Source organism: Nomascus leucogenys, chromosome 22a (assembly GCF_006542625.1).
Source record: "Nomascus leucogenys isolate Asia chromosome 22a, Asia_NLE_v1, whole genome shotgun sequence".
Taxonomy (NCBI): domain Eukaryota; kingdom Metazoa; phylum Chordata; class Mammalia; order Primates; family Hylobatidae; genus Nomascus; species Nomascus leucogenys.
In genome coordinates, this window is record NC_044402.1 from 68,082,624 (window position 1) to 68,110,493 (window position 27,870).

At 37.8% G+C, this 27,870-nt stretch overlaps 2 protein-coding genes across 10 annotated transcripts in view; one reads left to right on the top strand and one right to left on the bottom strand.

Moving 5' to 3' along the window:
- Positions 1-1,099: 1,099 nt before the first annotated feature.
- Positions 1,100-26,213, bottom strand: SLC25A27 (solute carrier family 25 member 27). 7 transcript variants are annotated; one of them, XR_004027715.1, is made up of 10 exons: positions 25,829-26,213; positions 23,106-23,297; positions 20,123-20,207; positions 17,578-17,700; positions 15,203-15,315; positions 10,471-10,555; positions 9,025-9,117; positions 8,008-8,110; positions 2,538-2,634; positions 1,100-1,669 (listed from the first exon to the last, which is right to left on the bottom strand). XR_004027715.1 is itself a non-coding variant. In XM_030802326.1 (9 exons), the coding sequence occupies exons 1-9, from the start codon at positions 25,932-25,934 to the stop codon at positions 1,379-1,381; spliced, it is 1,191 nt and encodes a 396-aa protein (XP_030658186.1). In that variant the 5' UTR covers positions 25,935-26,213; the 3' UTR covers positions 1,100-1,378. The 7 variants fall into 7 exon arrangements, 5 of the variants coding, with proteins under 5 accessions (XP_030658186.1, XP_003254258.1, XP_012356963.1 ...); XR_004027714.1 differs by having other exon boundaries at positions 2,538-2,898; XM_030802326.1 differs by lacking the exon at positions 2,538-2,634.
- An 84-nt stretch (positions 26,214-26,297) lies between these two features.
- The window catches only part of LOC100604697 (24-hydroxycholesterol 7-alpha-hydroxylase), a 103,370-nt gene continuing 101,797 nt past the window's right edge, over positions 26,298-27,870 (top strand). For 2 of the 3 annotated variants that reach the window (XM_003254213.3, XM_012508861.2), the window contains exon 1: positions 26,298-26,722. In XM_003254213.3, coding sequence (XP_003254261.1) covers positions 26,546-26,722 — 177 coding nt within the window. In that variant the 5' untranslated portion in view covers positions 26,298-26,545. The remainder of the gene's footprint in view (positions 26,723-27,870) is intronic. The other variant, XM_003254212.3, reaches the window with a different exon arrangement.

Sequence of the window (27,870 nt, forward strand, 5' to 3'; positions counted from 1 at the left end):
AAAGATAAAATTAATTGATTCATGTCATATGTAGCTGTAATCATTTTTTCTTAATAGCAAAAAAATGCTACTAAAGAGAGCAGAGATTTATATAAAAATGGAAGATGTATACCTATCCACTAGTGGCTTACAATCAAATAGGATTTGGAGCACTTGAAAAAGACATGTTATTCCATATTGAAAGCAAACTTAATGTTATCCCTTTAATTATATATAAATTAATTCATATATAATTTATATCTTATAATTATATATGGCATAAATTGGCATAAATTTAGTCTATAATTATATATACTAATTCATTTATACATATAAAAAACTGTACATAATTAAAAATGAGTATATGCATTTTCAGTAAGAAAAAATCATTTGAGAGGAGAAAAAATGTAGAGAAATACCACATAGAGTAGTACTATAATAAGTAAGTGAGTTTGGAATTCTTAAGTCTGTGAGTAAGGACATAAAAATTACTGAAATTTTTAATCCTTTTTATTTACTGAGGATTATTTTGGAAAACAAGATGATTCCAAGTTGGCAAAAATAAGCAATGTTCCAAAATAATCAGTAGATATGATTTCACCAGAAAATTATGAATATGATTGGATAAGTATTGGGTATACTGGATTTGGTTAGATTATAGAAGGTCTTAATGTTCAAGCTAAAGCATGGTGACTCCATTCTAAAATGTATGCTAGAGACAATTCAGATTCATTTAAAATGTATGAGACATACAAATGCCATAAAGAAAAATCTGTTTTTAGAAGACTCTACTGGGTTGTAACCATGACATAAGACCCTTCCTTGGTACCTAATTAGTGAACAATAACTCTCAGTCATAATAATCATATTAATTAGGAGAACTGTGTTTTTATCCTGGCTCTGCTACTAAGTCACTCATGAGCATAAACAACTCTACTTCTCTGAATCTCAGTTTACTAACATGTGAAATGTGAAGGTTAAATTAGATAATCCCAAAGAGTCATTTCAGGTTAAAAATTCCTGAAATTCGTGTTGATCCAGATCCCAAGGAATGATGTCAGTGCGTAAGCAGTGTTTTCATCCCAACTCCCCGACCCCACAAAGAATAAAGCTAAATCAGTTGTTCACGGTCTAGTTTGGATGTAATTATTTTGATCCAGTCTTTACTTAATTTAAAAAATTACAAAACATAAAAAAAACAAAATTTTCCCTAAGTGGTTCAATGCAGAACACTTGGGAAGTTAAGCATATATATATATATATATAAAATATTTTACAATGCAATTACATATTGACAAATTCAATGAAAAAGTAGACGATCTAAATATTTTAAGAGATTAAACTTCACATTCTCTGCAACTAGAAAAACAATAAGCTACTGCATATCAGTACATGACATTCAAATATATTTTAAAGTGTACTTCCCCCTCTTAAAATGGCAGTGAGTATACATTAGTGCAACCACAAAGCACTTGTAAACTTTTTTCTGTTCAACATCATCCATGTCCATTAGAACAAATTCTGTTTGGCTGGCTCCAAGGCCTTTCTTGGGCCTGAGCTTTTCATGTTTTTCTGTGTTAACAGTTACAGCCTTTATCCATAACCGCAGCCATCCATCCAGAAATGCCCACCGTCTGAGGTTGGGAGAGCTGGTGGTATGCAGCTGAATTTGAAGAACTCTTTTACCTTTCTAAAATAAGAACATGGATTTGATTCAAAGATTGGAGACATAACTGTGTACCATGAACAGATTTTTACTTATCACTTTTTAGGCAAGAATTTTTCTAAACTGCGTAAGAGTCAGGCCACTGGCAGTTTTAGTGTGATTTGTGAGTGCTCTCTCTGCCTCTCTGGAGCCCTTAGTATCAGGTAAGGGAGATAAGAAAGGATGCATGTCAGAGTTGGCTGACTTCATATCTATATCTGCCTTGCTTTTAAAATACCAATGGAAGGCTGATGGTTAACAAAAGGTGCTTTATAAAAGGATCTATACAGCTGAGTTTTAATCAAATAAGTTGTAGTTCTTAATATATTACAGTTCTTGAGAGCTAGCAACATATCTGGGTTGTAACAGACTATGTAACAAGGCAAATGATCTTCTCCTTTTTCATCAAGATTCGGTGTGTGGCTGTCAGAGGAAGTCATTAGCATGTGCAGTGGAGTGCTAACCAATTAACACAGATCTAATGAGAGGGCACTTACAGAAAGCAACCTCTTTTCTTGAAATTCAAACATCATCTCAACTTGATTTTTTTTATCTTTCTGACAAGAAAAAGTACACCTTCCTTCAACACTAGGGAAACTCAAAATGTTTATTCATTAATTTCCATTCACCTCCCTTTAATTTACAATATGTACACTTTAACAATGACAGAAAAGTGAATTATCAAACTTCAATTATAAATACTGACATAACAGGTTAAATGTATTTCTTAAGCACTACGTATGTGTTCTTCCACATTCCTATCATCTACTTCAGATCTGAAATGCTGGCTCCCTCCTGGTACTCCTCCTCTAAGCAGGCTCTTCAGCATAGAATAGCAACTCAAAGGCCAAACCTTCTTGCCCAAGGTGAAAGTGGTCAGGCTTCGATTCTTCTTTAGAAAATGCTGTGTGGGGTCTCATTGGATGGCCTTGTGAGATCCGACCAGATCACTTTTGGACAAAAAGAGGAGTCAAAGAGAACTTGGGTTTCCAGAAAAAAATAAAGTGCTGCCCCCTATAAATCAGTCTCTGTGGAATAGGTGTCTTCCTAAAGAGGTAGAAATAATAGGGGGTATGTGTTGCAGATGCCCATATTTCAATAATACTGAACACTGTATCTTTAAGGGTTGCATCTTTAGGGGTTTAAAATGGACTGACTCCACTCATCTCTCTGATTTTTTCATAAGTAAGCCAGAACACCATTGACCAAGGGGTCTGAAAGATTAACCAAAGAAGTTAGTGCATATTTCAAAGCAATTATAAATAGTCTACATATGTGCATACATATATTTGAATGACAAAGTCATTTTGCATCCACTTAGGCTGAAAACAAATATTTTGGTATTTCACCTTTGTAAAGGACTTTACAATTTACAAAGCATTTTTATGTCTTATTTATCACAGATTTCTCTAAACAACATCTTACAATAGACAGGAAAGATATTAATATCCCTGATTTTCAGATGAGACCACTGAAGCTTAGCAGTCAAATGCCTGTTGGCATGTTGTAGAGCTAGACCACAGGCTTCTGTTTTCCATTCTCAGAGTTCTTTTTATTGAACCATTACTGGCTAAAGGGCTGGGACTCAAGATGCCTGAATTCTAGGCAGTCTTTTCTATATCTAGTTTGTATATGGAGCATAAAAATAAGTCACTTTAGAACTTGAAAGTGAGGAAGGTGAAAGATTATCCTTGGAGATTTAGGTCATAAAACCAACACCTAATGTCTCACAACATTTATATAAAAATCCACATTAAATAGAGAAAAGCCCTTCTAGTTCAGAAAGGCTTGTCTTTAACTTGAATGAAAATATAGCTACATCTAAAGGAATTATAGAAGAATAAGGGTTAGAAGAAGACATAAATGCTAAAGATGTAAACAGTAAAGACACAGAGGGAAATCACAGGGTAAACACTGGAACAGAGAAAGAGTGCCTTGGATCTAATAATTCCTGTCTAATTCAGTTCTAATCAAAATTGAACAGAGAGTAGCTCTATCATTCTAGAGTAGACAAATAAGCTTAAGCAATTAGAAAATAAAGTGTATTTGGTTTTGTTTGTAAAGCAATGTTTATCTCATATTTGTTTGGAAATACTGAGCATGTTATATTAGTAAACTGAGAATTCACTAAATAGTAGATTTAGGAGAATATATCTTGGTTATTTAACGGTATGACAACATAGATGAAATAAGGAATATAAAGCTATGATGATAACCATATTCTTGTGACAACAAAAATGAAGTAAACCAATATAACTGGAGTTGGATGAAGAAGGTAGAGGTCTTGGTAATCAATCTTCTTCTTCATGTTAATGAAATTATAGCAACAAAATCCATAGGCAAATGAAATAAGTACTAGCCAGGGACTGAGCAAAGCAAGGTCATAGTACCTCTACCCAGTAGAAGGGATCAGCATAGAGTTTAGCTGGATTTTGAATAGAGTTTTTAAAGAGTGGGAGATCATATAGCCAAAGAATGTGGGTGGTATATAAATGGGATTTACCAAGCCTCTGTACAGAAGTAGCACATGTGGGCATTATGTTTGCTTGCTGATTTTCTCACTGATACAGCTATGAGCACTGCAAATAATCCAAGTGTATATGAACCCATATTGTTTCTTTTGGTCTATCTTTTGCCATAAGGCTGGAGAAAAACCCGAAGCAGGGTCCCTTTTCATGCCTGCTACTGTGGAGCTGAACACATAAGAGCTCTCTTAGGTTGATTAAGTTTACAAATAAGCTCTTCCTGTTCTGACTCTGTGTTAAGAAAGTAACCTTCTGATTATTACTTGAGTACCCATATAGCTTGAATTTAGGAAAAAACACATTGGCCAGAGGACTTGAACATCTAGATCAGTTGCCAAATGTGTTGTGCAGTGTGAGTGAGCCAACGATTGTGGCCTGATCATCAGTGTCAATGAGATCAGCTGAGTCAAATCTGTATTTTCAAGGCCAATTTACTTGGAAATGCTCATGAATTAGGTTTCTGTGCTCTGGGTCATGCACTGTGGCAAGTCAACCAGGCAGTGACTTTCTGGTGATCTCTGGTGGTTAGCCAGCCTTTCTTTAAATACCCCTCCACTGCTAGGAATGTCTCTTCAATTTTAAAACTTCTGTAGCTAGCTGCAGGATGTTGAGCAAATCAGTATATTGCATTAGTAAGGAGCATAGGGTTTTAGGGGAACAGACCTGAGGTCAATTCCCAGCTCTGCCAGATACTAGCTACATGAACTTAGGCAAGCTTCTTATACTCTGAGCCATGATTTTCTTATCTGAAAAATGAGGATAATACTGCTTGTTTCGCTAGGTTCTTATACAGTTTTAAAAAGTAATGTATGTAGAGCTTTGCACATATTAAATACTCTTTTTTCCTTATTTATACTTCCTGAGTCATATGTATAAAGACAAAGGATTAAACAAAGTGGTCCCATCCTTTGTACTTAAATATTCTACCTGCCCCTCATCCCTCCTGACCCTGATTTTGTGTTTCTGCAGTGGTCTCACTCATCCTCCTAGTTGCCTGCATTAGAAACACAGGAAGTCCCATTTGCTTTTTTCTGTCCCTCACCTTCTACATATAATCAGTTACTAAGTCCTATGGAGTTAACCATAAATGTCCCTAAAATTTATCTTCTCTCCATTTCTACAGTCATCTAACTGGTTAGATCATTGCTAAAACTTCCTTTCTTACATCCTAGCTTTCAATGCATCTACTATACGACTTCCAAAGTAATCTTGCTGTCAAACAAACATTACACATTGCTCCCGGGCTTAAGCAGGTGCTCCATAGAGTTCATCTAAACTACTAGGCTTGGCCACAAGGTTCTTCCCAACTTGGTCCTTAAGTACTTCTCTAGCCTTATCTCCTACTGCCTCCCCTATGAGGACCTGTTCTTCAACCAGACTGAATTTTCTGTAGTTCTTCAAACATAACAGACCTACACATGACATGATGCCTATGCTCATGTTGCTCCCTTATATTTCTCTTGACAAACGCCTATTGATGCCTCAAAGCCCAGATCAAATATCAGCTCTGTGAAGCCTCTTGCGACTTACTAAATATGGTCATAGCCATTTCTACTCCACGATCTCTTCCCACAGAGTACTGTTCATACCACTGGTAAAGCAAGAATACAACCTCCTTAATAAGGCTGTGTTATTGGGTGTCAGGCCGCCTGGGTTTGATGCCCTGAACCACTCACCTGGCCAAGCTATTTAGACTTTTGATGCTTTTTGTTTCCTTCTCTATAAAAGAGGGATATGATAGTAACCTGCTGCACAGATTGTTGGGAAAATTCAACGAGTTAAGCCATGAAAATGATTAGCACAGTGTTGGCCATATACCAAGTGATTCAGTAGTATTTATTTAGTAATTTTTATTTCTGTAATTTTAACTACTTACATGTTTAACTTCTACATCTCATTGTAAGCTCCTCCAGTGCAAAGACTATGTTATTCCTCAGTGTTACCAGCACTTATAACAGTGCCTGGTTTATGCAGGCCAAATCAAAATTTACCTTTCCAGTAAGAAACAACCACAGTTTTGACATAATTTCAAAGTATAATCAAAACCACCAAAATAACATCTCAAACTCTTGTATACTTTTATCAGGTATTGCCAAGGGCTTTGGCTATTACTTTCATATTAATACACAAATACCTACTATTCCTTGATGATATCATTTATTATCAACATTTCAATTACCATCTATATGTGGAAAATGCTCACATCTAAACCTCCATCCCTGTATTCTCTCCTAAGACCTAGACCAATATATTCAGTTTGTCATCTAGACATCTCTGCTTGGATGTCCTATGGGTATCCAAAATTTCATAGGTCTTAAACCTTATTTTACCCCCAAATCTTCCCTGCAAATGATCCCCGTTTTAGGAAATTACATCATCATCCTCAGTTGCTCAGAGCAGGAATTTGGGAATGAAGTCTGACTTTTCCTTATCTTCTCCAACCTTTCTCCCATCCCCATCCAATCAGTCATGTTTCTGTTCCCTTTCTACCTCCTAAACATGTTTTTAATCCATCTTGTATTCCCACTGTCATACTCTTGTCCAAGCCACCATTCTCTCTCATATATCACTACTCCTGGCCTTTTCCCAATCCACATGACAGGCAGAACACATTTTCTAAAAATGCATATTTCTTCAAACTGGTGCCCATTACTCTTCTGGCTCATATGGTCCTTCCCAGTGTGGTGTCTGCCTCTCTGTGGTCTCACCCTCTGACTCTCTCCATGAGGTCTCTGTGGCTTGGCCTGCTAGGTTTCCTTGAACTCACCCTGCTCTCTGTCCACTCCAATTGTCCCTCTATAGAGAATGTTTTTTTTCCTGCCCTCTCTACCTGGCTAAGTCCTACTCATTTTGCAAATCTAAATTCAAAAGTCCATTCTCCAGGGAGGTTTTCTTAATTGCCAGCTTAGGCTGTACTTATTTGCTATATATTTCTATAGCACTATGCACTCTTCCCATAACATTTATCACTTATAGTTTCTTATTCAAAGCTGAGACCTCAGTACAGGGCTTTGCATGATGTAGGTACTCAATTAAAAAGATACATATAATATTACATTATATATAATTGTATTATAATATATTGTGTTAATTTTTGATTACTTGAATTTCTAAACCTATAACTCACCCATTCTTTCAAATGTTTTAACTTACAAAAAACGTCAGCACTTTGTTTTTATATTTGCTATATTACTTAAGTCTATCTAATTCTACATTATAGAATTAGAATTCTATATTCTATTATATTTGCTGTATTGCTTAAACAAGTCTATCTAATTCTATATCTTAGTTCACTGCAATGAAAAATAACATCTAAACCAAATAAAAATGACATAATGTTTTCTTACTAAGCAGAGTTTTGTGGTAATAAATATTAATGGGTAATGTAACATTTGCTATCAAAGTAACAAATTTTTTTGAAACAGTAATTTTTTTTTTGTAGGAGAGGTCTCTAGTGTAAAATCTGTATATATATTCCAAAATATTGTATTAAAATATGACTAAATGAAATACTAAAAATTTTACATTACAGAAAATCTATTTACTGGCTTTATAACAAGACTATCAACTTATTCGTTAATGGATGTAACTTGTTTTACCTTACTCTACCACAGAAGGCAAGATAACTCTGAGGAGAAGTGAAAGGAAATAAAAGAAGATTGAAAAAAGAAAGAAAGGACCTTGATTTGGGGGGCAGGGCCATGCTTCAAACCAGAAGAGAAAAGGGAAAATGCTTATAAATTAAAAGCAATTTAAGTACAAAGAAAAAAAAAAAAAAGGAAGTAAACCTAACTTTACCATTCTCAGCCAAGATGGTAAAAAGCCTTTATATAGACTCATGAATCCTTCACCTTGAACAGCCTGAATCAAGCAGTCAGTTGATGATTTATACAAAAGTCCCCTACAAAGGAAACAAGATCCTTTTGTTAATTTTTTTCTGTGTAAAAAAAAAAATATATATATATATATACATAAAAATTGTCTAAGGAATCTTATAAAAATTAAATATTGGCCGGGCGCGGTGGCTTACGCCCGTAATCCCAGCACTTTGGGAGGCTGAGGCAGGCAGATCATGAGGTCAGGAGGTGGAGATCATCCTGGCTAACACGGTGAAACCCCGTCTCTACTAAAAAAAATACAAAAAATTAGCCAGGCATGGTGGCGGGCGCCTGTAGTCCCAGCTACTCAGAAGGCGGAGGCAGAAGAATGGCTTGAACCTAGGAGACGGAGCTTACAGTGAGTGGGAGATCACGCCACTGCACTCCAGCCTGAGAGACAGAGTGAGACTCCATCTCCAAAAAAAAAAAAAAAAAAAATTTCTGCTAGTTTAGAAACATACTTGTGGTTCTACAGATACAGATAACTTGTTTTGATCTTAAAAATATTTTCAAGGTTAACTCTTCTGATTCATGCCACCCTTGGTCTTACACTTAGAATTCACTCTATCTTTTCCAGAGAGAACATACTATTTCATATCAAATCAGATTCTCCATGTTACCTACTCAAGTCATAAGCGTCTGAAGAAAGTGCTCTATAAATTCTCAGCAGAATATGCTTTCAACAATTCTTTAAAAACAGTAAAGTCATAATAAAAACTTTGTGTCTAAATAATATGATTGTTAATTAGCTTATCTCCCCAAATGCATGTAACACTTTTTCATCAAAGAGCAGGTAATTGCATAAAAACAATGCTCTCAATTTTCTCAAAAAACACACAAATACATTTCTATCAATAAAAAATACAGAGATGCATCTTTAAAAAACAATGGTATTACAGACATTCAAGCACATGGATACTGAAGACTTTTTACCTACCTTCCTTGTTTATCTCGTGGTTGATTCATTATTCTGCTTTTGATGACATCGGCTGGTGTTCCCAGAATAGAAGCTACCAGTCCAGAACATAAACTTTAAATACAAATAAATGAAATTGAAAGATGATATGTAGTAGTTTCTAGCTTAGGAAAGGGAATGTGGTATTCAGAAAGAATATAATACTAAATATATTCTTATAAGCCTCATAATGCTCTTTTTGCTTAAAATTAATGCTAAATTAATTAAAGAGGTAGAAAAAAACAAAAAGAATGTCAGTCAACAAACAGGCATTGTGCACCTGCTGGTGCCAAGCATTTTTCTAGGCAGTGAACAAGACGGGTAAGACCCTGCCCTTGAAGAGCTTATACTTCACTTGGGAAAAGGCAGAAGTGAAATAAATAATTTCAGAAGCTGACAAAAGCTATGATAAAAACATGGGGAAGTGTGACAGGGAGCAACTGGGTGGCAGGTAGTCAGGGAAAGCTCCTGGGGTGACAGCAGAAGAACTGAGTGGTTACAAAGGACACATCTATATGAAGACCTGAAGGAAGAATGTTACAAGAAGACAGAACAGTACATGCAAAAGCCCCGAGTCAGTAATACTCTTGGAGTGGTTAAATTCACATGCGTGCGCGCATGCGCGTGCACACACACACCCCACCTCCAAATATTTGACTTGACGCTACTACACTTTCAGGGTTGTCTACTTTTAGGGTCATCTAAATAGCATAGGAAGTTTTAGAATTTGGAAACAAGATCAGAAGCTAAATGAAATCACTATAATGTCAAGGACAGTAACATCCATAAAATAAGTCATTCTAATGGATAATTTGAAATTGTGTTGCAAAGAGATCAAGGTAGTGCTCCTTCCTGGAAAGCCCTTCTTCTTGTCCCGTTCTGTGAAGAGACACAGGCTTTCAAAACTCTTGTCTATTTCTACCTCCTTTGTGGATCCTTCTAAGTGGTTATGTTTTTTCCTTCCTCTGAACCCTGTAGTAACTAGTTGCTTCCTTTTAGCATTTCCTGTAGAGTGTTTTTATATTTGTCATGTTTTCCTGGTTGGTAAGTTCTCTGGATAGGAATTGAATTTACCCCTTTGGTGCCCACCACAGAGCCCTGCCTAGTGCCTTTAACATAAAAGGCACTCAAACATATCTGTTGAAATGAGTTGGAGAGTCCATCATCATAGCCTGTTCCTGGGATGGCCCCATCAAGGTGCCAATATTTTGAGAGGTTTAATCCGAAACATCCTACAACTTTGTCTGTCTCTTCCCCATTCTTACTGCAAGAAACTTTAAGACATTTCTCTTTATAAATGTACTCTTCTCTGAAGGTGATGCCAGTACAGTCCCAATCAAATGAGCCTAAAGAATTTATGCCAAATATGAAAGAAAAAGTGATACAAAAAAAAACCACAAAAAAGAGTCCAACTAAAACAATCCTTACCTTGATAAACCGTGAGTCATGATATTGTCCTCAAGTGGTGTATTCAATACCAAGTAGTGTTTCACTGTATCATAAGTGGTTAAATCTGGCAATGGAAAAAGTTTAAATATTCATCAGTCAACAGTGAATGTCTTTTGTGTCAAGAATATGCTAGGCTTGGGGCAGGAATGTGTACCAGGATGAAAGATACCAAGGAATCTTTCTTGTTCTCAAGGAAAGCACAGCTACAGATAGAGGGAGAGAAAAAGAAAAGAGACAGAAAGTCAAATGTATCATTTAGACTCCTGAATCTAGCTATGCCTAAATTCAGCTCAACCCCTGGGCCTTTCAGTATTTGAGCCAATAAATTACTTTTTTAGCCAAAGTTGAATTGAGATCCTGTCACTTACAGATAAAAGGTCCTATTATTCTACATTAAGCATTTTATACATTTTCAAGACAGGGTCTCTGTCACCCAGGGTTGAGTGCAGTGGCGCAATCTTGGCTCACTGCAACCTCCGCCTCCTGGGCTCAAGCGATTCTTGTGCCTCAGCCTCCCAAGTAGCTAGGATTACGGGTGTGCATCCGGCCAATTTTTAAATATTTTTGTAGAGATGGGGTTTTACTATGTTAACCAGGCTGGTCTCCAACTCTGGAGCTCAAGAGATCTGCTCACCTCAGCCTCCCAAAGTGCTGGGATTATAGGTGTGAGCCACCGCGCCTGGCCCTTTTATACATTTTTCTAATGGCAATGACGAGCTATGGAAGGGTTTTAAATATGAGAATGACATCACAATGCTGGAGTTATATAAAGTTAACCCACACTGAAGTATGGGGAAGTAAGTTGTAATGAGGCAAGAATGGATAGGTACATTTGATCGCATTGGGGGAAACAGCCATGGACAAAATGAACAAAAATCCTTGTTCTCTGTTGTGGGATGAGACAATAAAGTAAACTGCATGGTGTTTCAGATGCACTTGCTCTTGAAGTAAATGCCCTGAAGACAAAGAAGGTAAGGAAAGGGGACAGAGAGTACCAGAGGGTAGGGAGGAATAGTTTCTATTAATTTTAAATCGGGTGATCAGGCAAGACCCCTTGATAAGCGGACATTTGAACAGAGACCAAAAGAAAGCATGAGAAAACAAACCTGTAGATAGCTAAGAGAAATTGCCCCAGGCAAAAATACAGTATGTTTTCTAACCCTGAGTCAGGAGTCAGCTTACTGTGTTAGAGGAACAGCCAGAAGACTGGGCCAGCAGCAGCAGAATATGCAAGGAGTAGCAGAGTCTATATGGTGAAGAGCAGAAGCCAGGGGAGGCTTTTGAGCAGAGGAGTGACTGCCCAAAGTTACTAGTTAGAACTTAATAGAACTATTGAGTTCTTAATAGAACTTAATAGAACTCAATAGTTCTATTAAGAGTAGACTATAGGAAAACAAGGCAGAGCAGTAATCCCAGTAAGCGATGATGACTTGAATTAGGGAGTTGTGGAGCCCTGGTCAGATTCTGGATAAATTTTGAAGAATCAACAGTATCAGCCAGCAAACCGAATATGGAATGGGAGAAAGAAATCAAAGACAACTGCAAGGTTTTGAGTGTGAACAATTTAAAGGACAGAGGCACCATTTATAGGGATGGTGAAAATGAAGACAGTTTTAAATTTAAAAAAAATAACGTAGTAGCAAGATAATCTTGATAAAATCAGTTTCAAAGGCATAGTGGGGCAAAATGGGAATGGAGTAGATCTGGAAAGACCAGTTATGAGGCCTCTGTAGTGGTCCAGTAGGAGGGGATAAATAATACTTGGACTACAGAATGGCTCCAGGGATGGAGAAAAGTGTATGAGTTTGAGATATATCTGGAAGATGGAACGACTGGATTTGGTGACTGCTTGGATACAAGCAATGGAGCAAATGAAAGAAGAGCCAAAAATCATGCCTGAGTTTCTGCTTGTACAGCTGAAAGAGTGGTGATATATTTTTGAGATTATGAAGAATGTAGAAAGAATGGTGTGAAAGAAGAGTTTCTAGCTTCTTTCTCACACCAAGAAAGAATGGGTGTGATAAAGGAGTTTGGTTTGGACACATTCAAAGTAATGTGCTTGAGATATCCAAATGAAGACACTGAGTAAATAGGTGGAACTTGGAAGAGAAATTTTGGCTACAGTAGATTTTGAACCAATGAATTAAGAAAGTACAATCATAAAGATTTTCTGAAAATCAAAATATCCACAAATATACAGTAAACACAGACAGACTCTAATAACAAAGCTGAAAACAGATTGACTTCCTTTGATGTTTAGGTGCTATATTTCCGGAACCCTCAAAAATGCTATTTATATATTTCTTAGAACCATATAATTGGTCTTAGGAAGGATTATTTCATTAATTCATTCTTCAAATGTTTATTGACTATGTATGAGGGTCTGGGAAAATAAAGATGAATAAAACACAGTCCTTGCCTTCAAAGGGCTTATAATATAGTGGAGGATATAGACATGCAGTAGCAGGCAAGGAAAAGAGATACAAGCAATAATAGCTATAGAAACACACAAAAGGGCATATAATACAACATGGCATGGAGGAAGGGATTGTGGCAGGTTCAGGAAAAATATATTGGTGAAGAAGACACCTTAGCTGAGTATTAGAGGACCTCTAGAAGAAAACTAAGTAGGAGAATAGGGAAAAGGACAGAAAATACAGAGGTGAAGAACACTTTGGTATGTGCAGGCATGGAATCTTGCAGCTCATTACTGCACCACTCTTTGCAAGAGAATCAATGAATTGCTTAGTTCTCTGAAGGCACAGGCCAGATTTTGCAGATCTTCTAAGTCACATTCCAAAATTTCCACTTTATTTTGTGGGTGATTAGAAGCCAGTGACAAGTTTTAAGGACACCAATAATGTGTTAATATCTGTGTTTCAAATAAATCACTCTCAATACCAGGTACACATTTGAGGATGGAGGAGGAGACGAGTTAGATGGCTGTGGCAGTGGTCCAGCTGAGAGGTTTTGAAGAAAAAAACAACCCCATCAAAAAGTGGGTGAAGGATATGAACAGACACTTCTCAAAAGAAGACATTTATGCAGCCAAAAAACACATGAAAAAATGCTCATCATCACTGGCCATCAGAGAAATGCAAATCAAAACCACAATGAGATACCATCTCACACCAGTTAGAATGGTGATCATTAAAAAGTCAGGAAACAACAGGTGCTGGAGAGGATGTGGAGAAATAGGAACACTTTTACACTGTTGGTGGGACCGTGAACTAGTTCAACCATTGTGGAAGTCAGTGTGGTGATTCCTCAGGGATCTAGAACTAGAAATACCATATGACCCAGCCATCCCATTACTGGGTATATACCCAAAGGATTATAAATCATGCTGCTATAAAGACACATGCACACGTATGTTTATAGCGGCACTATTCACAATAGCAAAGACTTGGAACCAACCTAAATGTCCAACAACGATAGACTGGATTAAGAAAATGTGCCACATATACACCATGGAATACCATGCAGCCATAAAAAATGATGAGTTCATATCCTTTGTAGGGACATGGATGAAACTGGAAACCATCATTCTCAGCAAACTATCACAAGGACAAAAAACCAAACACCGCATGTTTTCACTCATAGGTGGGAATTGAACAATGAGAACACGTGGACACAGGAAGGGGAACATCACACACTGGGGACTGTTGTGGGGTGGGGGGAGGGGGGAAGGATAGCATTAGGAGATATACCTAATGCTAAATGACTAGTTAATGGGTGCAGCACACCAACATGGCACATGTATACATATGTAACAAACCTGCAGGTTGTGCACATGTACCCTAAAACTTAAAGTATAATAATAATAAAATTAAAAAAAAAAGAAATGGTCATTTTAAGGATACTAAAGTAGTAGGTATAGGAGGGGAAAAACTTTTTTTTTTTTTGAGACAGAGTCTCGCTCTGTCGCCCAGGCTAGAGTACAGTGGCACAATCTCAGCTCACTGCAAGCTTCGCCTCCCGGGTTCACACCATTCTCCTGCCTCAGCCTCCCGAGTAGCTGGGACTGCAGGCACCTGCCATCACGCCTGGCTAATTTTTTGTATTTTTTAGTAGAGATGGGGTTTCACCGTGTTAGCCAGGATGGTCTCGATCTCCTGACCTCGTGATCTGCCTGCCTCGGCCTCCCAAAGTCCTGGGATTACAGGCGTGAGCCACCGTGCCTGGCCGGACGGGAAAAACTTTTAAGAAATATTTGGGAGACAGAATTGGTAAGTGAATATGAGAAGTGAGGGGTAGGGATGAGTTAAGAGAACATTCAGGTTTCCAGGCTGGGGTGTGAGACTGTATAAAAATTGATTATTTAGGAATAGGAGCAGGATTGCCAGGGGAAAGATTTGGACAGTCTGGATATAATAAGGATCAGATAGCTGTATATATCAGTTTTAATCTTAAAGGAAGGTCTGGACTGCAGGGGAGGACTTAGAAATAGTTTAGCCTTATGTCCTTATTGTCACAATTTGCCTATTTTAGTAAATCCTATCCTTTTAATACATCACTGTAGAATGAAGCAAAAATGCTCTGTGGAAAATATTCAGTTATGACCTAGAACATCTATACAGCCGGTCAACAATATATGGTCACCAATATATTATAAATAAAAATAAAACATAAATTTTAATTTCCCTAATATAAGTGCTTACAACTATTAAGGCAATTAGGACTTTTTAGAATTTAACAAAGTTTTCATTACCTCCCATATTCACCAGTGCTGCTCTTTGTATATTGGGTACCCAGCCTGCCCAAAGCCCACGTATTCCTCCTTCAGCTAAGATTTTTGCAAATGCATGATGTACACCACGAAATCTAAGGAGAATAATAATGAAATGTGAAAACTCCATGTATTCCTGTGTATGAAATGCAACTGGATAAGCTTCACTTATAGCTCTTATAATCTGGAGTAAATAACATCCAGATATAATTTATCCAGAATTATTAGAGATTGAAGCAATCTACGTAAGTCTAATTTACAGACAAACATAATAATCCTTTAGAAAAAAGGCCAACATTTGACTTAAATATTTTTAATGGAAATCTTTATACACTGTGTCATCCTCTTCTCAGATTAGTAAACGGATAAAAATACCTTTCTTGATATTTAATATTATCAGTACACATTAATTATAGGAGAAAACCAAAGGTTATCAGATTCTGGATTAATTTTACTGGTGATGGAAGGGACCTGCAAATTTTTAGAGTTCATCAAATAATGACATTAACAACAATTAATCTCATAAAAAATGACAGACTAAGAAGTAAAAAGGACAATTTCATAAAAAGAGTTCTTAAAACGGAAGAATTTTAGCTTCAAGAAAATTTAGTAGACTATCTTTATCTTGCTCATTTCTCTATAGATAGATGAAGAATGGTGCTGAAGAAGCATAAACAAATACGGAAACTTCTGGCATTAAAAAAAGTCTGAGCTTTATGCAGTCAGAAAAACCTGAAGTCACACGCCACCTTCACCACTTACTAGCCTATGTGGCTTTTACTCAGGCATCACTCTCTCTGAATCTCACCAAAAAGATAATATCACATATTTATTGGACACACATAATTGCTGTTATGCCACATGAGAAGTTATGATCATGAATGATGATCACTGTAACTAAAATTTATGGAGCCCTTAGTGCCAAGCATTTAATATACATGAGATGCATTTTAATACTGAAAACTCTATGAGGTATATAATATGATTCTAATTTACATTTGAAGAAACCAAGGCTTAAAATGGATAAGGAACTTCACTATGATTACAAAGCTAAAATGTGGTAAAGACTGGCTTTGAATCCCAGGCTGTCTGATCTCAATGTTCGTGCTTTTTACTGTAGTATATAGACTTGTCCCCTATTACAGGTTAATATAAAGAGTTCATTAAAATGTACTACATTAGGTGCATTCAAACCAAAAAATTCCAACATTAAGAACAAAGAGGGGAAAAAACGGATCAGTTAAAAACTCAGATATTCTGGATCCTAATAACCAGTTTTCTCCTCCTATCCAACAAGGCAGTGTGACTTCTCCCTGTTACTTAGTCATTAGAAGTTGTTATAAGATGACAAACTGGGCCCTGGGGTTCTATAAACTACTTGGTTAAGTCACAGTGGTACCCTTTTCTCCTGTGCTATGCATATTCTCTACATGTTTTGAAGGCTGAAGGGGACCATGGGCTGCAGTAGCCCAGTCTCCTTTTCCACTGAGTCAGCTACATGAAGAGGGGCAGACAGCAGTGGTCAGCGGTGAAGATGGCCCCAAACCCTCCTTTGCCTCTGGCTCAGCTGCAGACCTGGAGTGTTCAGAGGGGCAGCTCCCTTTGTACTCAGCTCAAGTCATCCTGTAATTACCTTTCTTCTGGGAAAGGTCTATCCATCTGCATGATTTTGTCCCTTTCCCAGGGGAAACTAAGTGGTATTTTAATAAACTGTTGAACATGAAACCCTTGGAAGAAAGGTAGATTTTAATAATAATATAGTGTAATGCAATGGGAAGATTTTATATCCCAAAGCCATATTAGGGAAAAAGAGGGCTTCAAGATGAAGGAGGAATGAGATTCAACAAGAAAGTTGGGACAATATGCCACGTTAACCTTGCTACTCTCTTTCTGCAGGAGAAAGGGAATGAAAGCAAGGTTTTTCACACTAATGAGCAGCCAGGCATGTTAACCATCATGACAGCCCTTTGAGGGAGTTTATAAAGATAAAAACCCAAGAGACCAGAAATGTTAAGTGACTTCCACAACACCAAGCCACAATGGCAAAATTGAGATTCACACCAGGGCAAATTTTAATAAACTGTTTATGTTAACCTGCAGTAGGGGACAAGTCTAGCCTTGGCTGGGAAAAGCAGCAAAGAACATTACACACCTATAATTTGTCTGGTATAGAACATGTACACTTCCTAGTGCAAAGAAAAGATCCAGCTTAGTTTTCCTCTTAATGAACTTCCAGATTAAAAAAGTCAGAAGTAATATCTTTACTGCATATTGGATGATAATTCTATTAGGTACTTGTTAAAAATATGACGGTGGCCAAGGGAAAAAGAGAGGTATTGGTTAATTGGAGAACTTACCGCAATGGTTTTCCTTCCAGTTTCCTTTTTCCTTCCATTTGCATCTGAACCTTCACTAGGTCAGTTGGATTGGCTAAAAACTGGCCAATAACACCAGCCATCATCCCTCCAATGACTGATTTCCTAATTGTAGAAGGAAATTCTTTTTAAAGTTGCCATTAATTTCGTGAATTTTATAGTGAACCAATACTGAGCTGGCACAGGGCCTAGGTAAGAGATTTCAGATGAAGTAAACAAAAGGATTTACCCAAATAAGTCACAGAGTAAAGTAAACAGTTTGACTGTTTACTGATGGGAGGTTAAAGGAGTACAAGGAGTGAAAATTTCAGGCCTTATATGGCCTGAATGGCCTTATATGGCACAGTACATTATCATATTTTTTCTCTCTGCATCTCTCATAACCACTCTTTTCTCTATATTTTTTACATAATTCTAATTGTTTATTCATCGACTCTGTTACTGTAAGCTGAATGATGGCAGGACTATTTCTTTTTCATTACTATAGCCTCAGTATTAAGTATAAGACTGGCATACCATACCATAATTACCCAATAAATACCTACTGACTGACTGAATTGTTCTGATTGGGTCAAAAGGACATTAAACCTATCCACCCTAAAAGTTCTAGTATAATATTTCCTTTGAACTTTTTACTTAAACCTTTCCCTTCTGGAAGAAATTCCAAAACGCAAGGACTAGAAATCTTCTATTCCATAATTGACTCTGGGAAAGCAATTAGTATAGCTTAGTACATCACAGTTTTTCAAAAACAGGATAAAGAAATGTTGCCTGAAAGGTGAAACTCTACATATTGCCCCTTTTTATAGCTGTGACTTGGATTTTTTTTAACCCTAAGAAAGGTTTTATAGTTATCTTTCCATGTTAGTCATATGAAACCCACCTCATGCTTTTAATAGCTGTGTTATGTGATAAATATCATAACCTACTTAGTTGCTTCCAAATCAATAGTTTAAATTTAAAAAATAATTTTCTATCATCAACACTGCTACAGTCAATATATTTGTGTCTGTCTTAATGCATATGTAGAAGCATTTATAAATGATTATAATCACAAAGGGGTTACACATTCAAAAATGCTAACAAGTAATTTATGCTCCAAAAAGACTATAGTAACTTATATTTCCACTAACAGCTTAAAGTTAGTTTTAATTAATTCCCCTCATTACTGGTGAGTTTGAACATTTTTATGTTTCATGAACATGTATATTTCTTTTGTGAACTGCCTATTGGTATCCTTTCCTTATTTTTCTACTGTGCTTTCTCTCTCTCTATAGATAGATAGATAGATAGATAGATAGATAGATAGATAGATACACACACACACACACACACACACACAGAGGTGAAGAACAGTTTGGTATGTGCAGGCAGTGGAATCTTTCAGCTCATTACTGCACCACTCTTTCCAAGAGAATCAATGAATTGCTTAGTTCTCTGAAGGCACAGGCCAGATTTTGCAGATCTTCTAAGTCACGTTCCAAAATTTCCACTTTATTTTGAGGGTGATTAGAAGCCAGTGACAAGTTTTAAGGACACCAATAATGTGTTAATATCTATGTTTCAAATAAATCACTCTGGATACCGGGTACACATTTGAGGATGGAGGAGGAGACGAGTTAGATGGCTGTGGCAGTGGTCCAGCTGAGAGGTTATGTATTATAATTTTATATAATTATATATATATATAAAATTTTTTATTTTTATTTTTTATTTTTTGAGACGGAGCCTTGCTCTGTCACCCAGGCTGGAATGCAACAGTGCAATCTCGGCTCACTGCAATCTCCACCTCCTGGGTTCAAGCGATTCTCCTGCCTCAGCCTCCTGTGTAGCTTGGATTACAGGCCCCCACCACCACACCCAGCTAATTTTTTGTATTTTTAGTAGAGACAGCGTTTTGCCATGTTGGCCAGGCTGGTCTCGAACTCCTGACCTCAGGTGATTCGCCCACCTTGGCCTTCCAAAATGCTGGGATTACAGGCGTGAGCCACTGCACCCAGCCTGTGTTTTCTATATTTCTATTTATTTATAGGAGCTCTATGTACATTATTTATAGTAACCAATTTTTTCAGTTTCCGTTAAATAATATACACTTACATTCATCATCTCACTTTGTCCTATAAAAACACTTAATGGTTTGTATTACTTCTATAGCCGTGAAAACTGAAGATAAAAAAGGTGAAGCAGTTTGTCCAGGTTATATAGAAGTAGAGCAGGAATTTGAGCCCATCCCTGTCTGACTCTAAAGCCCAGAGTTCTTAATAAAAAGAGGAATAAAAAGGTACTCTGTAAGAATTCTTTCAACAGTAAAATACTAAATATCTCTATATACGCAATTTATATATGTATATACATGTATGTCTGTATACATCTGCAGTAAATGCTCAATTATCTGGACTTATATTGTAATTATTATTTTAAATCCATAACTTAAGGCAATTTGGGTACAAATGTACAATTTTACATAAACCTAATAAACATTAAGGCATTTGGGGCAACAGCATATTATTTTCCAAACAAAACTTACCAAAGGGGATAATGCTCATCTTCACTTTTGCCAAACACAACCTCTCGGAGATGTTCGTATGTGACCATTCGACCTCCAGAATACACTGTGTAAAAAAGATCATTAAAAAGGTAACTTCGGCTATATGTATCTATATGCTTACGTATGTATAAAATAAGAGGACATTCTGACATGGCCTAGTCAATCTCTCTAGCTGTGTCTTTGTCTCACGGGGCTGGTGCTTCTGACACGTGGGCTTCTTGATGCTTCTCCAAATGGGGCATGCTCTTTTCAGATTCTGCCCTTCCCTGTCTGATCTTTCTAGAATGAATTCTCCCTTCTCTGCTTTACTAACATCTCCTTGTCTTTCAGGACTCAACTCAAAAACATGTTTTTCAGAAACTGCTCTCTGACCTTTTTATCATGTTGATTAGAAATTAACTCTTCTTGCTTATCTTTCCATCAGACCATGAGCTTCTCCAGGCAGGCTCTGTGTGTTTGTTTTTACTTACCTCAGATGCCCTAGTACATACCTTGGTACGCAGCAGGCATTTTCGTTAAATAAAGATACATAATTTCATTGGAGAATTTATTGTAATTTTTCAGCTAAGTATCAAACATATGAAATGAATCTTAGCTGTAAAACAACACAATGAACAACAAACTACAAATGAAAAGAAATGAAACTCAAAACAATGGGATGCAAAGGAGAAAATATTTTTAAAAGGATGGAAAACAAAATAATTAAAATCAACACATGGTATTTGTATAGAGAGCTTTTCTTGATGTTTTAGAAAGCTGATGAAATATTTTAAGATACTCAAAAATATACAACTTGCAAAACCAGTAACAGTCTCTGCACACAATTCTAGATAGTTTTTGATGATACACCCTAAGTTACTCACATGGAGAAATGAATCTTTAAAAATATTAAGCCAGTAAATTTTAGAAATTAGAACTGAGCACTCTTCTGATCAAGGATCCTTTCATGCTTCAGGAAACATTATGAGGAGAAAAATGCCAAACCTATCCTACCTCCTTTAAAGCCAACTTTATATTCTCCTGTACACAAGCTAAAAAGTCAAGTCCTCCTCTTGTGAGTGCCACTGTGGAAGCAGAGCAGAAAAATGTTCTAACTGGCATAGTTGCAGCCATCTTCCTTTAAGGGTGACTGAGGCCCACATAGCTAGTTAGGTAGCCTTGGAACTGGGGCAAAAATCACCTGTGTTGCATTTACACTATAGCCAGTGTTGGATTAGGCAGTGAACTCTGTTCTCTTTCAGAGTAGCCTGGTCTTAGATTATGAGACGGGGACTCATGAGATTTGGCACTGTAATAAATATATGTTAATTTTCAAAAAATATGAAAAATTTAAATTCTGTGTTTAAAGTTCTTAAGAAAAATATCAGCTATTCACTTTTTCTTTCTTAAACCTATACAAATTTTTATTAAGAAAATTTTCAAACATTGAAAAGTAAATAATATATAACTCTATCTCTACCATTGAGATTTATTAACTGCTAACATTTTTGCCATATTTCCTTAATTTTCTAACTTTTTAAATTTATTTTTTATTTTTTATTTTTTTGAGACAGTTTCACTCTTGTCACCCAGGTTGGAGTGCAATGGCATGATCTCGGCTCACTGCAACCTCTGCCTCCTGGGTTCAAGCGATTTTCCTGCCTTAGCCTCTTGAGTAGCTGGGATTACAGGAATGCGCCACCAGGCCCTGCTAATTTTTGTATTTTTAGTAGAGACAGGGTTTCACCATGTTGGCCAGGCTAGTCTCGAACTCCTGACCTCAGGTGATCCACCCGCCTGTGCCTCCCAAAGTGCTGGATTATAGGCGTGAGCCACAGCACCCGGCCCAATTTAATTTTTTTAGAGATGGGGTCTTGTTTTGTTACAGAGGCAGGATCAAAGCTCACTGCCACCTTGAATTCCTGGATTCAAGCTGTTTTCACACCTCAGCCTCCCGAGTAGTGGGGACTACAGTCATGTGCCACAATGCCTGGCTAATTTTCTTACTCTTTGTAGAGACAGGGTCGTGCCATCTTGCTCAGGCTGGTCTCGAACTCCTGGGCTTAAGCAATTATCCCGCCTCGGCTTTCCAAACTGCTGGGATTTTAGGCATAAGCCACCGTACCTGGCTTGCTTCATTGTTTTTTGCTTAATTAAATATTTTAAAGTGGTTTACAGACTTGATGACACTTCATCCCTAAATACGTGAGTATGCGTTTCTAAAAATTTAGGACAGTAACTTCTTAATAATAATCGGTAGTTAATTTTTTTCTTCTTAAGAAACTGTATGTGTTCTGGCTGGGCACGGTGGCTCACGCCTGTAATCCTAGCAATTTGGGAGTCCAAGGCAGGTGGATCACCTGAGGTCAGGAGTTTGGGACCAACCTGATCAATATGGTGAAACCCCATCTCTACTAAAAATGCAAAAATTTCACGAGGTCAAGAGTTCGAGACTAGTCTGACCAACATGGTGAAACCCCATCTCTATTAAAAATACAAAAATTAGCCAGGTTTGGTGGCATGTGCCTGTAATCCTAGCTACTCAGGAGGCTGAGGCAGGAGAATCGCTTGAACTCGGGAGACAGAGGTTGCAATGAGCCAGGGTCACACCACTGTGCTCCAGCCTGGGCAACAGAGTGAGACTCACTAAAAAAAAAAAAAAAAATTAGCCGGGTGTGGTGGCGGGCACCTGTAGTCCCAGCTACTCGGGAGGCTGAGTCAGGAGAATCACTTGAACCCGGGAGGCAGAGGTTGCAGTGAGCCAAGATGGCACCACTGCACTACAGCCTGGGCAACAGAGTGCGACTCCATCTCAAAAAAAAAAACCTAAATAAATGATAATAAAAAAAGACTATGTGCTGTATGTGTTCAGTTACTGTATCAGTAGGAGAAAAAAACTAGCTTGTTTTTGGACAAACAGAAAAGCACAGGAGACAAACACAGAACTCATAACAAACTTACCAGCTAGAATCAAGATAAATACCTACGTGTCTGTAAATGGCGGGTGTCACTCCTTGCCAAAGCTTTAGAAAGCCTTCCTCTTGAATGATCCCTAGGGCTGTGCGCACCATTCCCCTATAGGGGGCAGATTCTCTTGCACCGTCTCCCAACCGAGCAAGAGCTGCTTCTCCTTGCATTTGGAGTCGAGTTTTTGTGAGATCCAGGGGAAAGGTTGCTAACAAAAACACAAATGCAGGGAAAAACCCACAACATTCAGAGAAACAAACAAAAATCTAAAATCATAGGAGTAATATTTTCCCAAGACTGGTTGTTCTCAAATTTTAGAATATATCAGAATCAGCTAGGGAAATTTTAAAAATTAGAAATTTTCTAGCCCCGTGCCCATGGATTCTAATTCAGTAGGTTGAAGAGGGTTTAGAAACTTGATTCTCACACAGTCCCAAATTTAAGAATCACTACGCAAGAGCATCCCGGATCACTAGCACAAAAAAAAAAAAAAAAAAAAAAAAAAAATTAAAATGACAAGCCTTGGATTCTTTCTATTCAGAAATTTAACTTTAATATGTAAGTCATTCATTTTTGCTTTTCAATGGGAAATAATTTAAAGTATCCATATTGTGTGCCATCCTCTTGACAGCAACCATGATTATTTGAGATCTAATGTAACATTAGAATACTGCACTATATATTCTTATGTACTATAATAAATGCTAGATGAAGCTGAATTCTATAATTTCATGGGTGATGTTCACATGCAAATGAATGACTGACATGATGTTTGAGATACAGAAGATGTAATGGAGTTTATAATGTTGTCTTTTATATTCAAGGGTCATAAGCTCAATATTCTTTCAATTAAAGTATATATGAAATTATTTTTCCAGCACTAAATTATATGCATGGCCTACTCATGGCCTCCTTACAAGTACTAACTGTATTTTGGAAAAATGTTTTTGGTTTTAAGTTTTAAATTAGATACAGACCTTTTACCTTAATACAGTTAAGCTAAATGGCCTACATAAGGAAGATAAAGCTCATAACTTTATACAGAAAATGTCCTGAATAATGAAAATAATAACACTCAGACAAGTTCATGAACATTACTTACATTATATAAGACTTTTCAATGACCACCACCTGACACAAAACCTTAGTATACCTTTTCCAAGAGAAAACAATATGGGGAAGGGAAGTGAATATTAAATCTTACCACTGGTTTTTGGAAAAGTTAATCTTGCTGACAGTTTCCCTAGAACAGAAGTAGCTTGCACAGACTTCAAGCAATGTTTTATTGACATACGAAACCTGAAAAATCTTAATAGATTTCTCCATATTACACAGATTATGTCTTTCAAAATTAGTTTTGTTTTCTTGCTGGTTTCTTAAATGATGCTTCAGGTTCCTGAAGTGGATGGACTTAAAACCATCCCACATTTTGATTCCCATCCACTCTCCACACACAATTCTCTCCATGAATTTTTAACGAGGAATAGTCCTGTATAAAAGCCATTGAGTCACAGGGGGACACATCAGTTAAAAATAAAACCTGGAAATATCATTCAGCAATCTGCTTTTAGATCTTTTTAAGCTGATGAATTTTATTTCAGTAAAAACAATGAAAAGTAAAAATTCTCCATCATTTTCGAAAGGAGAGACATTAAAAAATAGAGGGGCTAAAAGGCAAAAACGGAAGAGCACGAAACAACAGATCGTGGCTGGCTATGCTAGAATTAAAAAATAAACTCTTAAAATAGGACCAACTAACATTTACAAATGATAACGCATCAGAACTGTTCTTTTTATTTTTTTGTAACAGGCAAGAAAATGTAAAGGGTAATCTTAAAATACACAGTTAAGGCTTCACAGGAAACACATGAGTACACTACTCAGAAAATCCTTGGAATAAACGCTACTTGCTCATTCAAGGGCATCATCATTCCACTCTAGATGGCCTCTTAAAGTTTCTTCTTACTCATTTAGGCAGATGTAACTGCTCTTCTATGCTTTTGTGACACCTAATAATATCTCCTTTATAACAAGTAGCACATTATAATTGTCTTTCTCTGTCTCCCCAGCAGCCTGTAAGAAGGTCAGAACTGGGTCTTTTCAAATATATATCCACAGTCCCTGGTATTGTAGGAATTATAAAAATGTCGCAACTAATGGGTGTCCTGCCTTGGGTTTAGCAATCATATATTATTGACTTCTCAGAATCCTGCAAGGTAAACAGTATAGATGAATTACACTCAAAAAGGTCAAGTAACCGGCGGATGCTTAAGTCGATGCTCTGTGAGTGGCAGGTTAATAACGGAAGTCCCACAAGGTAGGTCCACAACTTGGACCCACAAGATAATGACAGTGTGGCTGTGTAAGACTATAAACCACAGAGATTATCTCAGTAAGGACGGGAAACAGATTACGTTTTTAAAAAGGTCATCCTCATGAAAAGGAAAATGATTCCTACAGAGGAATGACAGCTCGCGAAGCTTCTTAAAGTACAACCTTCAAGCACCACAGCACATGCCTAAAGGAAGCATTAGAAGAGATTAGAAGGAAAAGGCCGTGGAGACCTCAATCCCTCCTCCTCCCACCGCGGGCCTGGCCTCCACCGCCACCTCTGCCAGGCGGGCGTGGAAGGGGCGATCTCTCCGATGCGCACTGCCGGGCGCGAAGCCGCCCGCGCTCCCTCCCCCAGCGCGGCGCGTGCCACTGGCCCGGGAGGCCCAGGCGTGGGCAGCCGGGTACCTAGCTCGGCCACGGTAGCCGCGCAGCCGGACAGTAGGAACTTGCTTGCTCGGGGCCATCTCTGGGTCAGCGGCAAAAGCCTCTCCTCTTCCTCCGGGACGGACATTCAGCAGCCGGGCAAGACGATAACGCACCCCTTCTCGCCGCTGCGCTGCACCGCGCCGCGGCGGCCGCTTCCCTGCCAGGGCGGCCCCTTTTCAACCGGCGAGTGGCCGGGTGAGGACCATTTCCCTCGTTCGGCTCGGCCGGGCGGACCTGCAACCTTCCTAGCAGTCCTAGGCTGGAGTGGTCCAGCTGCCCCCTACACCCCAGAATAGAAAAACACGGCGGAGCCCAGGAGGTTACTGGGCAATGTAGTCCGCCGGGCTCCGCGACGTCTCTGATTGGCCGGCCGCGGGGCCTGCTGCGGCTCCGCCCCTGGTCTCCACGGCAACGCGGCGGGTTCTCGCCCGTCAGTCCTAGCCCGGCCCTGCCCCTCCCTGGATTTTTTCCGCGCTGGCTGAGATTCAAAGAGAAGTGGAGGTGGGAGGGAGCGGCAATGCAAAAATCACCTAAAAATTGGGACAGAGGAAGGAGGCTACAGTTACGAAGGACAGCTGCAAAAGTTGCAGCAGAAAGGTTGGGAGTCCCGACAGGTTCCGTAACCCACAGAAAAGAAGCAAGGGACGGCAGGACTGTTTCACACTTTGCTGCTTCTGGAAGGTGCTAGACAAAAACATGGAACTAATTTCCCCAACAGTGATTATAATCCTGGGTTGCCTTGCTGTGTTCTTACTTCTTCAGCGGAAGAATTTGCGTAGACCCCCGTGCATCAAGGGCTGGATTCCTTGGATTGGAGTTGGATTTGAGTTTGGGAAAGCCCCTCTAGAATTTATAGAGAAAGCGAGAATCAAGGTATGTGGTCGTGGCAGGCGGGGTCTCCAGAGGAGACAATGCTTTCTTTTTTAAATTTTCTTTCATTGGCTCTTAAGTGCAGTGCTAGAACACGGGGAACATACCTGCTTGCCTCAACTAAAGGATCTAGTCATTTCTGGATTCCTCTACTAACAATTAACAATATCCTGTGCAAAATTTTGCGAAAGAAATGAAATACAATTGCAGCGTGCATCTACATTTTTGGAAGTTGAGATTAACTTTTCGTATTTTAATTCATCGAAGTTAAGTTCCAAATGTGTATGTGTTAAGTAAATGTTTGCAGTAATTGGGAAAGATAAAGTGTAATCCAATTTAAGTTTGTGAAAATGAGTAATTCGTATCCAAATCGGAGTTAACACCAAAGTATTGTACAAATTGCTTGCACAGTTGGTCTGCACAAAATAAACAGGCTCTGTAGTTTTAGCTGACGTTGTTATCTGATGATGATGTACTCCATTTTCACTACGGCCTGAGGAGACTAGTAATCCTCCTTGTAGTAGATGTTTTTGGCTTGAAAGTATCTTTTAAATGTCTCAGCACTTTAAGGAACAGATCTTTATTAATGTCTTTTAAGTTTTATTCAATTTCCAGTCACAAAGATTTTATGGTATTTGATTAATAAATTTGTATGATATTATCATTATTCTTATGAATTATAATACTTTCTGTGGTGACCCATTTTCCATCTGGTTAGCCCAATTTGTAGAATGAATTTATACATAGTAGCATTATTTTACCACTGATCATTTACCTTCAAAATCTCTGAGATTCCAATTTAGTAAAAAACATATAGAAAATTAAAGAGAACTAAGATGAAAATAAAAATAACCCAGGATATCACACCAGATATACTGTAAAAATTTAGTGTATTTATATTATTTTGGTCTTTTTCCTATGTATTTACAACTATTTAATGAACAACAATGGAATAATAATGTAATACTCTTTTATGTGCTTTTGACTTTAACATATAATGTGAATAACTTTCCTGTACCATGAAATACTTTGAATCTTCCTTTTATGGCTATATTTTGTCATAGGAGGATACAATAGTTTACTTAAATCTCAATAGTTGGGTTTATACTTGCTGCCAACCTTTTTTCTTTCTTTGAACCAATGCTTCAGTG

Excerpts from the sequence above, each read along its gene's own strand:
- SLC25A27 (XM_030802326.1), bottom strand. The coding sequence starts at position 25,934 with ATGTCCGTCCCGGAGGAAGAGGAGAGGCTTTTGCCGCTGACCCAGAGA. Across the intron at positions 10,556-15,202 it reads AGCACTGGTGAATATGGGAG|ATTTAACCACTTATGATACA; the intron begins GTAATGAAAACT and ends TTCCATTGCCAG. Across the intron at positions 8,111-9,024 it reads CCACGAGATAAACAAGGAAG|GGGACTTTTGTATAAATCAT; the intron begins GTAGGTAAAAAG and ends TTTCCTTTGTAG.